At 38.0% G+C, this 18025-nt stretch overlaps 1 protein-coding gene across 1 annotated transcript in view; it reads right to left on the bottom strand.

Annotated features, from left to right (window-relative positions):
- Positions 1-2155: 2155 nt before the first annotated feature.
- The window catches only part of CARNMT1 (carnosine N-methyltransferase 1), a 43429-nt gene continuing 27559 nt past the window's right edge, over positions 2156-18025 (bottom strand). The window contains exons 4-8 of the mRNA XM_037030325.1: positions 17745-17885; positions 16638-16816; positions 14489-14602; positions 3063-3166; positions 2156-2329 (exon numbers count right to left, since the gene is read on the bottom strand). Coding sequence (XP_036886220.1) covers positions 2228-2329; positions 3063-3166; positions 14489-14602; positions 16638-16816; positions 17745-17885 — 640 coding nt within the window. The 3' untranslated portion in view covers positions 2156-2227. The remainder of the gene's footprint in view (positions 2330-3062; positions 3167-14488; positions 14603-16637; positions 16817-17744; positions 17886-18025) is intronic.

Here is an 18025-nt window from a genome sequence, read left to right as displayed (position 1 = left end):
TAACTTAAGAAAAAAGTAAAACTGTTAAGGCTAACACATTTTAGTACTATTACATATAAGAAATTGAAAATTAAATCTTCCAATGACACTTCTTCTGTTGATTAATACTACTGTTTTCAAGTTTAGAATATATTAATTATGAAAGCTTTAAGAGGAAAAGAAGCAACGCAAATTTGTGTAAAACACTTAAGTGTTCATTATATAAGGGAGAAATTAAAAACAAAATAACTAATTTCAGAATTAACTAAAATGTAAGCTATAGTTTATAAATGTAACATTATTAACGAATAAAATCTGATAGCAGAAGCTTGACATAATAAAGCCAACCCATCAGTTTCAACCTGTTTTTGCCTAAGAAAAACAAGATTATCTGTTTTGATATGCATTCTAAAAGAGTAAATACTAGTCAGTGAATAAAAAAACCTCTTTTAAGTTACTCAAAACAGTATGTATTTCTTTCAGTAGATTTTTAAAAAATAACCTAGGTTCCTTTTAAGTCTCTTTTCTTTCTTAAAAATAATAATACATAATTTGGGGGAGCAATTTTTTCAAGTTTATTTATGCGGTAAAAAATGAGAATTTCCACTAAAAAAAATCGGCCAAGTACTAAGGGACACACAGAAAAAGAGAAATCATTAAAAAAAAACAAGCCCTCAGCAGGTTATAGGCTTGCATAAACTGACAAGTCAAATCAGCTTCATGGTCTCCTCCACTGAATCATGGGCATAAAGGGCAAAGAGCTCCCCTACTACGGGCAGAAAGGCCCCTATTAGTGAGATGCCAAATTGTTTCATGACTCCCCCAACCCACTGGCCATAAAGGTTTAAAGACTTACAAGTAAAATTTCCTGTTGATACACAACACTTAGGCTACCAGCACATTATTGAGATTAAATTTATCTAATCCAAATGGCCACAGAGAGGTCACTTAATCCCATCACAATAACGTGTGAAAATATTCAAGAGTACTTCCTTTTCTCCAAGAAAAGGTTAAAATGTTGTATTTGTCATCCCTACTTTTCAAGCTACAGGAAATAGAATAATGAACATAAAAACACAAAGATAAACTCCCTCCAATAAAGACCTGCTAGAGGTAGAAATTTAAAACAGCACATACTGTTTTAGCCCCAGTTATTGGGGAACAAAACTGGTGTTAATCTGAAATTATATTAATGGCTGCTGCTTACAATATTGAAGACACAGACCATGGGCAGTAATTTATCCCTGAATTTCATACTCAAAATTTCCCCGCATTAATACTATCATGACAGTTTTTACTAGTATACAGTTGTTTTAATGAAAAAAGTGCTTGTTTTTGTATCCAGGTAATCTACAGAAAAGACATTACTGTAAACATCTCACTGACCAACTGTATTCATTTATAGTTTGAAATCATACATTTCAAATGGGCAGATTTTATTCTTGTTTCTCTAGTTTCCTAATAGTACCTTTAATAAAGGCTTTTGTGCCTCACTTAAGATTGTTGAAATTTTCATACATTTCAGAGTGATCCATGATGAGTATACTTTCAAAAAGTGTTCAGTTTGGTGACCAAAACACTTACTAATTTCTTGGTTACCTGAATGCATTTTTACTGGCCTGTGATACTATTAAATTTAATATTTCATAAAAATGAAATATTTAATGAAAAATTTAATATTTCATAAAAATGAAATATTTGATGCTTCTGTAACTTCAACTGAGCTAGAAAAAAATAAAATAATTTGAATAATAAAAGAATCAACACATTTTATGTAGGTCTAGTGTACGCTTAGGTCTAGGTGAATAAAAAGTCTCAATTCCAGATGTTGAATGAGAGGATCCTTAGACTCTTCTCAAAATAACATGTGCAATGCACACACAACAAAAAAGAAGATTTCTGTGGACTTCAATACTATGACTTGTTAGTATGGCAGACTTGGAACGGACAGCTTCATGAAGACACTAAAGTTTTTCCTACTGAAAGACAATTCTGGGTTTCAAGCAAAAGGTAAACTTGAAGGTATTTCCTCAGTTTTTACTTGTGTAATACAAATATGCATGGCATAGTATAATTCTGAAAAAGCGATAGACATAAGAAAATAGACACTATTTCTAAACTTTGTTAGGAATAAGAAGGCACCACTGATTTGAGGTTGCGTCCTGTCATTTGATAGTTTTTTCTGAGTTGTTTATTTCAGGATTTGCTCTTATTAAACCTTTTCCCCTGGTGATATCACTTGAGACTATTATTGTGGCTTACGAACCACAAACAAGACACATTCATAGTAGTATTTCATCATGGAGAGATCGTTCACAGTATACGTTGACAAGACAGATTCTTTTTCCACCTGCAATGCAAACAATCACAACGATGACAATGACCACCATGATGACATTAACAAATACTGAGCACTTTTGAGTGGCTGGTGCAATTTTACACATATTCTAGATACTAGTTCATTTCTTACATACAAGTAGTACCATCGGATTGGTACTACTTTACAAAGAACAGATTATTCAAGGCCACACTGCTAGTAAGTGGTAGATCTGGGGTTCATACTCAGGCTGTCTAACTCCAGAGCTTGAACTCTGAGCTATTATAATATACTGCTTTTCTTTATCTTTAAGAACTAATTTGTTGTTTACTTTTAAAATGAATGGAATGCTAATTAACATACAGCCAAAATGCTAGTCAAAGTATCATACAACCTTATAATGACACACACAATAAAAATGGCTGAACAGTACAGAAACGCATATAGTAAATAATACCCTCTTCCACCTGCCCTCCCGCCCCAACTGTTTCCCCAGAGCTCCGTCTACGTGGTTGGTGGCTATCAGTCTACAAAGGCCGATACTATGATAATGGTAAGCTACCATTTATTGAAAGGTGATTACACCAAGAATATACTTTTCCATTTGCATGCACATTATCCCAAATCCTTATAATTCTAAAAAGTATGCATTTATATGGGTAAGAAAACAGAGAGGATAAGAGGTAAAGCCAGTACATGCCACATCACTATTCCTAGTTAAGTGCTTTGGAAGTTAAATTCTGGCAATCCTTCATTTTCTCCTTACCTCCAGTTGGAATCCATACTGCAGAACAACATTTTTTAGATCCTCATAGCTCAATTCTATGGAAAGTTCATTGGCCAAATTTTCAAAGTGGTACAGCAGAGGACCTATGGTTTAAAAATACTGTGAATGAATTACCTGAATATAAGCATGCACTAATAGCTGTTAGAACTCCAAGGTGAATAGTAAGTTGGGTAGTAGATAAAAAAGAAGTAAAGAACATTTACATTTGCCAAAGACATTTACCCAGAACTCTGAAATTCTGGCACAGTAACTTGACATTCGAGTGCTGGACCTGTAGTCACAGGAGGGAACACCTCTGGTATCCCAACTTATATTGTGATTCTCCGTATCATGGAACTCATACGTGTAATTCTTAAGATACTGAAAGATTAGCTGAACCAGAGAATGCTAAGTCCCCAAACCCCAAAGGTATACCGTAATTATAATTCCATAAGTAAGTGCAAAACTGTAGCTGCAAAACAGAGGAGTCCTCAAGCCAGCAGGGGACTGGAGGTGGGAGGTTGTAGGGAGAGTGAGAGACAAGGCTGCCTGGAATGAAGAGATGACACTAAGCTGGTTTCTCAAATGCACAGCTCATATCCTAGTTCTGTCGCCTGCCAATTAATGTTCCCGTTGGCAAGTCACTAACTCATCTGCAACATGGCATTCACGTGAGATATATAATGTGAGATCATTGCAGTGCATCAAGCACAGAAGGTACTAAATAAATGATAGCTTTTATAATTTTTTTAAAAGGACAGCCCCCTTTTCTATTCTCATTGTACAGAAACTATAAAAGAAACTATAAATGCAAAAGAAACTAGCATTTGACTGAAAACAGCTTTTCCAATATTTTACTCTGTCACACTTCCCCCAGTCCATCCGACTCACCCAGGCAACACCACCCCCCGGCTGTACTGCAGCACTCATGGGGACACTCGTCTTACCTTTCAATGAGTTACCATATTTTGCCGTGTATAATGCATATTTTTTGCCCAAAATTTCGGGGGGAAAAATAAGATGCACATTATACGTGGCTGGGTAGTACTAATGCTATATCTATATAAATGTTTTTAATTCTTTTATTTATGCTTATACAGTAAAATGTAACTTTTAGAAAGCAATAATGATATTCATATGCAATTTAATACCCTAGCATACAGTAATCGGTTTTGTTTCTACATATAAATGAATAATTGAATTAAAAATAAAAATGAAAGATTTTTCTCCTGAAAGTTTGAGCCAAAAACTTGGGTGTGCACCGTACACGGGAGCACATTGTATGTGGCAAAATAGGGGTAATTATAAACCCGGGACCAACTCCAAAGCCCTACCCCATTCTAACTCCTCATACAATGTACTAATCACAGAAGATAAATGTACGAAACAGGACAAAGTTTCTACTCCCCAAAGGCTTCCGGCTCTACAGAACATACTTAGGGTTTAAAAGTTTTTATTCTTCTCATTTTTTTTAATTAATTAATTTATTTATTTATCTTTAGAAGGGAAGGAGAGGGAGAGAAACATCAATGTATGGTTGCCTTTCGTGTGTCCCCTGCTGGGAGTTGGCCTGCAGCGAACTGGCCTGCAACCCAGGCATGTGCCCTGACTGGGAATTGAACCGCGATCCTCTGGTTCGCAGGCCTGCGCTCAATCCACTGAGCTACACCAGCCAGGGCCTATTCTTCTCATTTTTTAATCCTAAATAAACCACTGGAAAATTATAGCTAAATATAATTAATATATTAGTGCTCTTTTCAAAATATAACAATGTTTCCTATCAAAGTACTGCATCAAGCTTAAATTCCTGTTAGTTTTATTAGTAGTGGTAAAATGACACTAGTGGCCATTGAGCACCTGCTGAACCAAGGCCACCAGGAAGCCTTTGAAGCCTTTGAAGCCTTTTTATAAGGATGCAGACCCTCGTGGCAGTTCTTCCAGCTCTAAAGCACATGCTGTTCCTGCTCTGTTATTTTAAAAGCCTCCAACAAACTGTTTTATAATATCAACATGAAAACATTCCAATGATTCTTATATACTCAGACCACATTTAACCTCTCTATTCACGTTGTGTTCCACCTAGAAAGCGCCAACTCTTTGGGTGAATTTTATGTCCATGATTCCTTTCAAAATATCTGACATTAAAAAGGACAATAAGCATTTTTATTAAACAAAGTATGTATTTGCTAATTGGGCAAGGGGAAAATGATTGGCCATACATAGTTTTATCTGTGTTTCCTTGAGACTGAGCAGTTTTTTTAATATTTACTACCTAGTCATTCATTCTTTATTTCTATTTACTTATTTATTTAATCCTTATCCAAGAATTATTTCCATTGATCCTACAGGGAGAAGAGAGGAAGGGAAGGGGTGGAGCACACATGAGAGAGAGAGAGGGAGAAAGAGAGAGAGAAACACTGATCAGCTGCCTCCCAGACACATCCAGACCGGTGAACCCACAGCCTAGGTGTGCCCCCTACAGGAAGCTCACCCACCACCTTTGGTGTACAGGATGAGGCTTCAACTAATGCAGTACCCAGCCACGGCGAGTCACTCATTCTTTTTTCTTTTTTTTTAAAAAGATTTTATTTGTTTTTAGAGAAAGTGGAAGGGAGGAAGAAAGAGAGGGTGAGAAACATCGATTGGCTGCCTCTCCTCAGTGCCCCAACCGGCAACTGAAACGGCAACCCAGGCATGTGCCCTGACCGGGAACCAACCGCAACCTCCAGAACAATGCCCCACCAAGTGAGCCGCACTGGTCGGGGCTAGTCACTCATTCTTTAACTGAGTGTTTACCACACACCTATCAAATACCTGGCAGTGACTATATAAAGACAAATAAATCATGGACATACCCTTAAGGAGTTTAAAACATTTTTCTCAACTGTCATGGCTCTTGACATTCTTTTAGTAGACTTAACAGAGGAAAAGACACATTTTTTCCTTGACCATAAATATAAAGCAAGCTCATAATAAAAAACTAACATGAAAAAAGTATAAAAACCCCATCTCTAATCCTAATACTGACAATCACTTGAAAGCTTACTATATCCCTGTAGTCTTTCCTTGATACATTAATATGAGATATTAATATATCTTGTTTTTCATCTTATACCCCATTAGGGACATATTCCTGTTTCATAATCATTTTTGGAGAACAATTTTATTACATGGCTACCCTATGACTATTTACCCATCCATTAGTGCTAGAAATGTAGGCTCAGTCTAAGTTTTTGCTAAGTATGTTTGTCCACTCATCAGTTTTTAGTCTTTACCCATATCTTAATTTTCTCTAACAGACTTCTACAAGTATAATCAAACTAACAAAGGTTTGTAATAGTGAATGCAATTATGTACTAGGCTGGATGGCAAATATTTTAGGCTTGTGGACCACACACAGTCTCAATTATATATTCTATCCCCAACCCTTTAAAATGTGAAAAATATTCTTAGCTGCTGGGCCACACACAAAAAAAGCTGAAGGCCAGATTTGCCCTGTTGACTCTGGTTTGCCAAATCCTAACCCTGTTAAATGTATGTATGGATTGTTAAGATTTTCCCATGTATTATCAAATTGTTTTTCCTGAAGAAAGTTTTATTATTATATTTGTACCAGCAATATACATACTCACTGTACATTTCCCATCTCACTGTACCTTACCTAAACTTTTAGTAAAAAATTTAAAAACTTACCCAATAGGTGAAAATGCCATCTTATTTATATTTGAAAAAAATTTCATCCTCAACCAAGGACATTTTTAAATTGCTTTTAGTAGAGAGAGGAAGAGAGCGCAGGAGCGAGAGAAACATCAATGCAAGAGAGAAGCATCGACGGGTTGGCTCCTGTACACGGTGGACCAGGATGTGCTCGGCTGAGACTCATATTCATCAGACTGGGGAATCAACCTGCAACCTAGACACCTGCCCCAACAGGGGATCAAATCTGCAACCTGGGTATGTGTGCTGACCAGAACAGAGCCTGCGACCTTTAGGTCCACTGGATAATGCTCCAACCAACTGAGCCACATCAGCCAGGGCTCTTTTCTAATTTTTAAAAAAATAGAGCTCATTGTAGAAAAAATTAAAAAAACATAAAGGAACTTTTGCTCCCTCTAAAGGTAGATTAGGTTTTATTTACACCAATGTTCCTGTTGAAAACTAAAATCGATGTATGAAATTTATTTTAAAATCTTAAAAATATAAAACACCTGAAAAGTTAGAAATTGCCAGGAACCCAGAGAATTAACTAGAGGTAAACCTAGATGCCATTTCCACCCTGATGGTATTTGACTATCCAGATGAGACTGATCTGGAACTTGACAAACTCCCTGAATGAAGGGACAAAAGACACAGCCCCAAGCCTGCTCAGGGCAGGGAGTCTGACAGACCTCCCAACATAATGGATGGAATCTTCAAGGTCAGAATAAGAAATAGGTGTATTTACTTCTAACCCAAGGGGACTGCAGGAAAATCTGACCTAGTGCTTATTCAATAAGGAGAAAAAAGATAAAGAGAACCACTTCAGAAAGGCTGTAAATCACGCTTTAATCCTAGCGTAAATTTTACAGCCTAAGTGGACATAACATATGGGTAGGCAAAAAAGCCTCGAAGTCCTGATTTTACTTTAATATTTAATTTAAGTTAAATTTAATTTAGAACTCAACAGTCCTTTGTTCTGACAAAGTTCCAGTCTTCTAGCAGAAGCTGATGCAATTCCCCTGGAGAAAAACACCTTCAACTAAGCCTCAGGAAATCCTCAAAAGTGATTTCTCAAGGGCAATGCAATGAGTAACAAACAGTTGAGGTCAATAGCCCAGGGAAACAAAAAAAGGAGAAAGCAGACACTGACCTGCAAAGACACGAGATATACATACATACACACACACACAAATAGCCCAGGCTGGTGTGGCTCAGTGGGTTGACTGCCAGCCTGCAAAGCAAAGGGTCCCAGTTCGATTCCCAGTCAGGGCACATGCCTGGGTTGTGGGCCAGGCCCCCAGTAGGGGGCATGTGAGAGGCAACCACACAACAATGTTTCTCTCCCTCCCTCCCTTCCTCTCTCTCTAAAAATAGATAAATAAAATCTTTTTTAAAAACCCATACAAATAGAAATAAGATATACAATAATCAAAATAAAAAACTCCGGTTATAAGAAAGTTTTTTTAAAAAAGGATTACCTTTAAAGAAGCTACAGTTAAGCTAGCTGAATTCCCAACAGCAAAACAGAAGCTAAAAGATACTGTAATGGTCTCTTTCATGTGTTGAAGCTACCTGTCAATCTTGTACTGTATACCTGGTATTGCTTCGGAACTAAATCAGTATGAACTCACAATCTTTATAGATATACATGAACTCATACATATATTTTCTACCCCTATCTGCTGAAAACTCCTAGAAGCAATACTATCACAGTGGTATAATCTAGATTTTCTTTTCCATATACCATTCCCCAAAAAAGGAACCAAGAATTGTCGGGAAAGAAGGTTGCTCTCAGGGCTGGGCGGAGAAAGGACAAAATGAGTCTGGAACAGGTGGGTGTCTACAAAGGAGGAGCTCACACGGGGATAAGTAAAAAGGACACGGAGGCCAGCTCAAAGGGGGTCCCTTCTACCAAATTAGGACAAGTGGATTTAAAGTTCTAAAAGTTCCAGTTAAGAAATAGAGGTTTCTATTTCTATTATTAGATTATTATCCAGATTATTAGACTGGAAATAGTCATAAAACACATTTTAACCATATGCTATATACAGGAGACACATCTACAACACACAGATGCAATAGGATCTAACAGAAAAGTACATCATACAACGAACTAGAAGAAAACTCAGGCAGCTGTACTGACATATCCCCTTAAACAAACACAACCTGGATCTGTGCAAAACAGCCGCACTCAAGCTCCAGCAAAAGGTTTACAGGCAGAGTAGGAAGGTGATGGGGCTGGTGGTCACTGCCTGGCCATTTTCAAAAGCAGACTTTCAATTAGCTCCCTTTCCGTCCCACACTGCCCCTCACTCTCTCTGAGGCCACGCTTTCATAAATTCTGCTCTCTTCCTGTGAATTAAACTTTCCCCCAGTGAATTAAATTTCTGGTCCTCTGCCAGATCATGGACTGACAATGGGCATAAGGTAGGTGTCTTGATTGCCTGGTTACATGGGGGTCAGCACTACACAGGGATTTTCAACACGTTTCTCCATACAGTGCCTAATTTTCCAGGGTTATTCCAGGTCTACTGGCTCTGCTCATGACAGTTTCTTTGCAAAACTTATTTTCCTACCTCATTCTTTTGTCCTCTGATGATATCCCTGCCTTTTTTTGTCCATGTGTTTTATACTTTTTAACATTTTTACTACCACTGGGACAAAATCTTAAGAGATAATATACATGTTCAACCATCCACCTTTTATAGGAAATCTCTCACATTTAAAAAAACTCTGTAGCTTTATAATTCTTTGAAATCTGATAAAACCCATTTCTCATTATACTTTACAAAAACCTCCTTTAGTACTTTAACCTGTTTATTCTTTCAGATAAAGTTAGAGTCACTTTGCTAACTGCCTGCTTTCCACTGCCCAACTATAAATGTATCAGCACACATACACACAATCCCCCTTCCTAAAATGCCCCTTTTAAAAATAAATTACATATAAATTCGTTTAAGAGGTACCAGTCATCATGAAAAACTGAGGGCCAAGATGCACCGGCATTCTTCTGCACTTTGCCAAATCATAACCTTTCCCAAAGGACACATGGGTAACAGTCCCCTTGAAAAGCTCACTGGTTTCCTCCAACCCGAGGGAAGTAAAGTGTGCCTCAAATTCCCCTCTCTCTAAGCACTTTATGTCAATATTCCCAACTACAGTGTCGCACAATCTAAGCAGAATTTTCACTGTAACTTAACAGCAGTTACATTTCTCACTAGGAACGAATCGAGTGACTCTCTGGTCCGTGCAAGCCTGGCCAGTATGAAACCATCACCGGGGGCTAGTGCTCTCTGGGTCTGCAGATACAGTTAGTGTTCCAGGTCTACACGATGGAAGCCGAAACCATAGGAATCGTAGGAATTTTACCAATTATAAATGCCACTTTATCATGTTTCTTGAAAGCCAATCTTCTGTGACATCTTAACATTATTTTGTTCCCTCTTTCAAATTCCAAAACAATACATTCATTTACACACACCTAGCCACTAACTACCTGTTAGCTGGGCTCTGTACCAGATGAGGAGGAAGCACTGGATTTCTGCCCTTACCAAGCTAAGAAAATGGTAGGGGAATCAAAATACATGGGTGACGCCACCATAATGTGTTCAGTGCTACTGCCAGATTCTGTGAGAATGGGAAAGAGGAATGCAGAACACTTAACCCAACCTGAAGGATCACTTGAGCGGAGAGTTAAAGAGCACATACACTAAATGAAAATAAAGGGGAGAGAGGGCTTTCTAGGTCAGAGAAGCGGCACTTGAGATCGGGGCACGGGTCTAAGGGGAAAAAGGGAAGCAACACAAGAAAAAATGCTGCATATCGCTAATCAGGGAAATACAAATCGAAACCACAACAAGATACACCTGTTAAGAATGGCTATTACCAAAAGACAAGAAATAAGTATTGCCAAAGATGTGGAGAAAAGAAAACCCTTGTGCACTTTCAGTGGGAATGTAAATTGGTGTACACACTATGGAAAACAGTAGGAAGTTTCCTCAAAAAATTAAAAATACAACTACCATATGATCCAGCAATTCCACTTCTGGGTATTTATCTGAAGAAAATAAAAATACTAACTCGAAAAGATATATACACCCCCATGTTCATTACAGCATTATTTACAATAGTTAAGATACAGAAACAATCCAAGTGTTCACCGACTAGATGAATGAATAAAAGTTATGGTATATGCTATATATACAACAGAATGTTATTCTGCCATGAAAAAGAATGAAATCTTGCAACTTGTGACAATTCAGATAGACTTTGTGAGTATCGTTCACAGGTGGCAAACACAAGGCCTGGGGGCTAATCCGGCCTCCACCTTGTTTTATCTGGCAGCACCTTATTTCTACCTGGTCACAGTGCCGAGCTCCTCGCCTCTAGTTAAGGACTAGTTACGTTTATACGGTCCTAAAATTACATTCAGCCCTTTTAAAGCAACCGCTAGGCTGATGTGGCCCCCAGTGAAAATGAGTTTGACACCCCTGTGCTAACTGAAGTAAATCAGAGAAAGATCTTGCTTATCTGTGGAATCTTAGAAACAAAAACAGCCAACATCAACAAAACAAGCTCACACACGCAGAGAACAGACTGGGGGTTGCCAGAGGTGGGGGTAAGCAAAATGGATATAGGGAGTCAAAAGGTAGCAACTTCCAGCTACCAAGTTAAGTCATGGGGATATAATGTCCAGTATGGTGGCTATAGTTAATATGCACATTTGAAAGTTCCTAAGAGACTAAATCTTATAAACCTTCATCACAAGAAAAAAATTACACCTATATATGGTGATGGATGTTAACTACATTTATTGCAGTGGTCATTTCAAAATATACACCAATATTGTATACCTGAAACTAATATAATGTTGCATGCCAATTATACCTCGATTAAAAAAAATGAAGCCGAGACAGAAGAAAGATCACAAAGGGCACTGTACATGCCTGAAGAGTCTGGGTTACCGAGAAAGCCAGGCTTTCTATTGTAAAAATCTATTACAATCTATTTTTAGAGGGGGTCTGACAGGACAGATTTCCATGTTGTAAAGACCACTCTGCCAGTAATATGGAGAAGCGAAAGAGGCATAGAGGGTTGGCACTAACTCGAAGGCAGGAAAACCCTGAAGGAAACTACTGCAATAATCCGAGCAAGCAATGATGAGGGCCTGGACTGAGGTACTGGCACGAGGTTAGAGCAATGGTTCTCCAACGGCATCTCAGATTTCAAACCTGGGGAAGTACTGCTAGAATCCAGTAGTTAGAAGCCAGAAATGCTGCTAACCATCGTACAGTGTTCAGAACAATGCACCCCACCCCCAAACGAAGAATGATCCACCCCCAAATGCCACTCATGCCATGAATAAGAAATCTGAGACAGCACAAATTCAAGAGCTATTAAAGGAGCTTTACAAGATACCATTTGCAGACTAATGGGTACAGATATAAGTATTAAAAGGGGTAAAGGAGTTCTCCTCATTTTCTCATTATGGAAATCTGAGATGCTGGGAGAAAAGGAATGGAGAAAGAAAGCATGATCATCATGTTCTTGACACACACAGATTTGGAAGTATTTGTGGTACATCCAATTCAGACACGATGGCCTGGAGGACAATAGAGCTATTTGGACCAGAGATTCAGACTGGGAATTCAAATAGTAAGAGAAGCCATGGGATTAGGTAGGAATAATACAAAGTAAGGAATGAGTGTGTGGCATAAAAAATGAAACACACTGAATAGAAATGCAGAGCACCCTGGGATTTAAGAAAAAACTGACTCCAATATTATTCTTTTAAATTCTTTAACTTACCCGTAGAAAGAATTTTATTTAGAAAGTATTAACCTTCCATAAAACTGTATTTAAGGACTACGATTCTCTGTTACTCCAATTCTCAAATTGTTTTAGAAACTGTAGTATGGAGAGCGAAAGCTCTGCTGATCGATCCCCCGATACCCAACATGCCCATCATCTCCGATGCTCACAACAGATCCTAGGTCTTGCCCCTACTCTTACCAAGCAGTATGCTTACCAAGGGCCACCTGCATTTGTTCCACGCAGTTCTAGTTATTGTTGTTATAAACAAAATATTAACGAACCAATAAAATAAATGTGCAAAAAGAAAGCTGTTTCTATGAAAGTTAAGTCAAATGCCTTGGAAATACATGAAACCTTACCATATCACAGTAACTGGGATCAAAATTTTTAATCACATAAACATATAGATTAATGCTAAATATAAACTGACCCTGCACCAGCCTGCAGAGACAGCTAGTCAGGCACCCAAGGAGTTGGATGCAGGCTGTAAGCCCGACTCTCCAGGACCTTTTTTCCAGCTACTTAACCCAAGACTCAGTTTCTTCAACTGCAAAATAGCACCGGGGCCATTTCAGCGTAGGATTATTTTGAGATTAAACAAGGTAGATACCTTGTTTAGGCAAGTGGCTAACGATGCCTAACCCACAGTGAATAGATATCCAGTACGTAATGTTATCTTTCAATCATTTGTTGTGAAAAGAAATACTTTGCTTTTGAAGACCGAAGGTTTGAAATAACTGTTTCATATTATGATTACATTGTACAGCTAGCTGCTCTCCTCTGTCCTACAGACTTCTAAAAAGAAGTTTGGAAAAGGTCCACTACTACCTGTAGGCTTAGTCCTACCGGCAAAATCTCTGGTAAAGTCAAATCATTTAAAAAGAGCAGCTGACAGAATCCACCAACAAAACCAAACCAATCCTGAAGGCTGAAGACTCAAACTATGTGTATCTGACTTTTACATGGTATATCAATTCTCATGTCTTTCCTAACATGGATTATTTACCTCACTAAAAAAGATAATTATATTCACTTTGATAGTATAATTTTTCTCCCTTTATTTTATTAAAAAGATTTTTTTAATCCTCAGGATTTTAAAAATTGCTTTTTTAGTGAGAAAGGAGGAGGTGGGGAGGGGGAAAGAGAGGAAAACATTGATGTGAAAGACAAACATTAATGGGTTACTTCCCACATGTGCCTTGACCGGACACTGAACCTGCAACCTAGACATGTGCCCTGATAGGGAATCAAACCTGTGATCTTTGGTTCATGGGATGATGCTCCAACTAACTGGGCCATCTGGCCAGGGCTCCCTTTACCTTATTTAAAAAGGATAAAACTGACAGTTTCCCTTAAAATCTGCATGGGAGGAACCACGTCACACTCATCATTTTATTTCCAGCACTTAGCAGCAGAACACAGTGATTTTTCTATATATATAAAGGCAGTCACAACAGTTATCATACCTACTCTTACCCCACTATGAATAACACGTGCACTGGGAGGAGGTTTCCATGTGAGAGGTAAGCATTTTCCCCCAAATGTTTCATTATGGAAAGAACAGAACACTCTCTTGTTAACAAGACCACTGTCTCCATCAAGTGTGGGGTGGAGGAGATGAGATATTGATTATGATCAAGATGAATAATTAGTACTTTTTGAAACTGTGAATGCTGTGAGACTGACCTCATGTACAGAACTTGGGGGCTTCCACTACTTATGGAGGAACTGGCCAGAACTGGAGGAACTGCACCAGTAAGTAGGATGCAGTTTAAAGGAAAACGCAGAGGCTTTAAAACATGTATAACGTAATTGTAACTTGTGAAGATTTGGTAACTATGAAGTCACCAAATGTAGGATAGTTGTAACTACTAGTTAATGTGTAAAATCTTAATAAACTCTGAGGAACTTACCTAGATTTATCCAAATTCCACCTGGCTTCAGTATTTTCCATATTGTGTCAATATAATCAATTACATTGTGAGCTGTGTCTATGAAGAAACAGGTAGCAATACAGTCCCAGGTATCTATTCAAGGAAAATCAAATTACTACGTTTGTCATGTTATCTTGACCTTTAATTAACTCCATAAACATACCAGCTACCTTCTACGGAATAGTAATGTTTCATTTAACTGCAGGGATATAGAAGCTAAACCCTTCCCATCAACTACTATAATCAAGGTAACAAAATAATCTTTTATGAGATCCTTGGCAATTCATATAAGTTTTTATTGATAATTTTATAATAAATTTAGAAATCACTTTTTATTATCGGCATCAGGATATATTATCTTCATCAAATGATACTGTCTTAATTTATTCAACTGCCTTCATTTAAAATCAGTGAAAATGAAATAAGTCATTTAAATTTTAAAATTGTGATTTCAGCCAATGTTAATTACCAATTCTAAAAGGTTTCAGAAAGACTGCATGCCTATACTTTCTTTGTAAGACCCCCCCCAAACCAGAATTAACTTCTGGAGGGCAGGACCCTTACAGTAACAGACTTCCTCTGCTAGGTGAGTGCCCTAGGAACCCATCAGTATCACTGTGCCAGCTGGCATTACTGTGACAGGCTGTGTTCAGCTTCAGTGAATTTTTTTTGAAGCAACATGTTTGCCAATTTCATGATGAATGATTTAGGAGGGCACCTGCCCATACCACACTGTTTGGCAGGGTTTTTTTTTTTATATATTTTATTTATTTATCTTTAGAGGGGAAGTGAAGGAGAGAGGAAGAGAAACATCAATGTATGGTTGCTTCTCGTGCATCCCCTGCTGGGAACTGGCCTGCAACCCAGGCATGTGCCCTGACTGGGAATCGAACCGCGATCGTCTGGTTTGCAGGCCCGCGCTCAATCCACTGAGCTACACCAGCCAGGGCTTGTTTGGCAGTTTTTGACCAAAACTGGCATGACCACTGTGCCCCACACTCCCTATTCACCAATCTCACCCTGAGCGACTTTTTTTTGTTTCCCAAGATGAAATAAGTCCTCAAAAGGAAACGTTTTTGCAGATGTGGAGGAGGTGAAACAAAAACAGCAGAAGCAGGATTAAAAGACATCAAAATCAACAAGGCCGAAACTGTTTTGAACAGTGGGAAAAATGTCTCAGTGGGTGTACTGCATCAAATGGAGAGTACTTTGAGGGGACTGAAGTTTAAACATGTAATACACAACTTCTTACAAATGAACTTGGTTTTTTCTCTCCCCCCCCCCCCCACATATAAAACAGCAGCCTGTCCCAGTCCCTCATCATGCCCTTTACCCTGACTTACTTTCCTTCCTGACAATACTACTTTGGCACTGCGCCTCTCTCCCCCTACAAGAATATGCACGTTTCCTATGTACAGGGACTTTGTTTTGTGCAATGCTTTCTTTCCAATGACTAGAACATACCTGCCACTTAGCAAGTATTCAACAGACATTCATTAAATGAATGATTTGCTTGACCCCTCAGCTTTTTATTCTTCCTTTCACTGCCAACACCCCTCCCCCGTCACCACATCCCCTTCCTTAATGCCCAGCATGTATGTCTTCACTAGTTTGCCAGGCTGAAGTCCAAACTTCACAGCTTGGTACAAAGGTCCTCCACGATCAGGAGCTACTACTTCTCTAGCCATATTTCCCATCAAATTTCCAAACACACCTCCCCTCCCCTTCCAGTCAGGCAGTTTTATCATCCCCAGTTGCCTCATTCATTCTCATCTATCTAACTCCACCTACCTGGAAGGCCATTCCTCCTCATCCTTCAAGTCACAGACTTTCCCGCTAACCTACTTCCATTTTTACTGCATTCAATACTCATTTGAACTTTGTTCACATATTGTCTTGTATTAATAGACCCAACAGATTCTAACTTTCTTAATTGTGGGATCGTATACTTTTTTGTATTTTCCATCACTGCCTTATACATGACATTTAAAAGGGTCTAAATTGTCACTGAGGTATACCTTATATTCTGCCATCACAATAAATGACCAAATCTTTGGCTTAGTATAAAATTAGCTCATTAAACTTAGACTAAAAGATAAGATGTTTAAAATGCTTGCTTTAGACTTACTGCATTCTGAGTATATCTCCTGAAAATCTCCTGCTGTCATAGAAAAGTTAGAACCAGGAGGAAGACTGTGGGGGTCAACATCAGGGAAAAAGATGGGTCGTATCTGATCGGCTGACCTCCGGTTATTGCTAAACTGATGGATCCAGGGATAAAGCTTATATTTATTAATTTCAGAACATCTGCAAAATATGAGCATAAAATTCAGTGTTAACTAAGTATTTTACCGAGAAAATCTACTTTAAACACTAAAATATATTCTTTTCGATCGAAGGTTTACTTATATATAATCAATACTTAAAAAGTGTTACTACTACACCCTTCCTATCTGAAAATGTACACATGTATGCAGATGAGTAACCAATCATGAACTAAAAGAAAAAAATGAATTCTGATATATAAATGTTGTTCAAATATTAAAAAGGTATTTCCATACTTCAAAGTTAAGTAAAAAGCAGTTCAAGTATTTTTCCAAAAAATGGTATGGGTTTTGTTTGATACCTATTTTAATGGTTTTGTACAACTCTCTCCTTTTTACCTTCTTATCACCCCCTAACTCACCCGGCCACCAAGACACGTATTATTTAAACAGGCAGTTATTTATTCGAACACACCTATTCTGACTTTAAAAATAACAACTCTTCTCCACTACTTACTAAAAGAGGCCACAGAAGTTCTGAGAGAGCTTTCCAAATGAGTGATGGGAGCTTACTTGGCCATTCAATAAGAATTTGATTAGGGAAAAAAGATGTGATTGCTACACTGTACTCTTACTCCACAAAGAAACAATGCGGTGAAGTAATCTAAGGGAACAATGAGAAAATACTCCTTCCTGGATCACTTAGTCCTGAAATTCAGAGAGAAACCATTTCCATTTCATGGGATACCCAGTCACTTTCTACAGCCACTAACCCATCCCGATCAAATGTCTGTTAACTAGGCAACTGATTGAAGTGGTAATTGTATAAGCAATTTAATGTAAGAAATGTTTACGGTATGTATCTTAATTAAATACTATGTGCTCATCTTCAACTTCAGAATTGTTCAAAAATAGGTAAGTCAATCTGATTCTGAGAAATTACTATTTCTAGCAAAAAGTAAATTAAATACCTGTTGAGTACAAAGTTGGAAGAAAAGAGCATAAAAAAACTCCATTCATTTCCTTGACAAGCATAACCTAGCATAGCTACTTCCCAGGCCAGTCTTCCTAGTCCAGCACCCGGTACCAGAATATTTACTTTAGAAGGATCCCTGAAATGAAATAAGGCAATTATGTCCAACCCCTTAAAGGAAAAACAAAAAGGACAAAATCCACATTAACAACTAAAACCTTTGATATTTAATAATAAGGTCACTCAGAACTCTGCCTACTTAAAATTGAGTAATACTTC

This window comes from Sturnira hondurensis, unplaced genomic scaffold (assembly GCF_014824575.4).
Source record: "Sturnira hondurensis isolate 20B ecotype Veracruz unplaced genomic scaffold, ASM1482457v3 Scaffold0020642, whole genome shotgun sequence".
Taxonomy (NCBI): domain Eukaryota; kingdom Metazoa; phylum Chordata; class Mammalia; order Chiroptera; family Phyllostomidae; genus Sturnira; species Sturnira hondurensis.
Note: the sequence above shows the minus strand (reverse complement) of the source record. Positions and strands in the feature narration are given on the sequence as shown.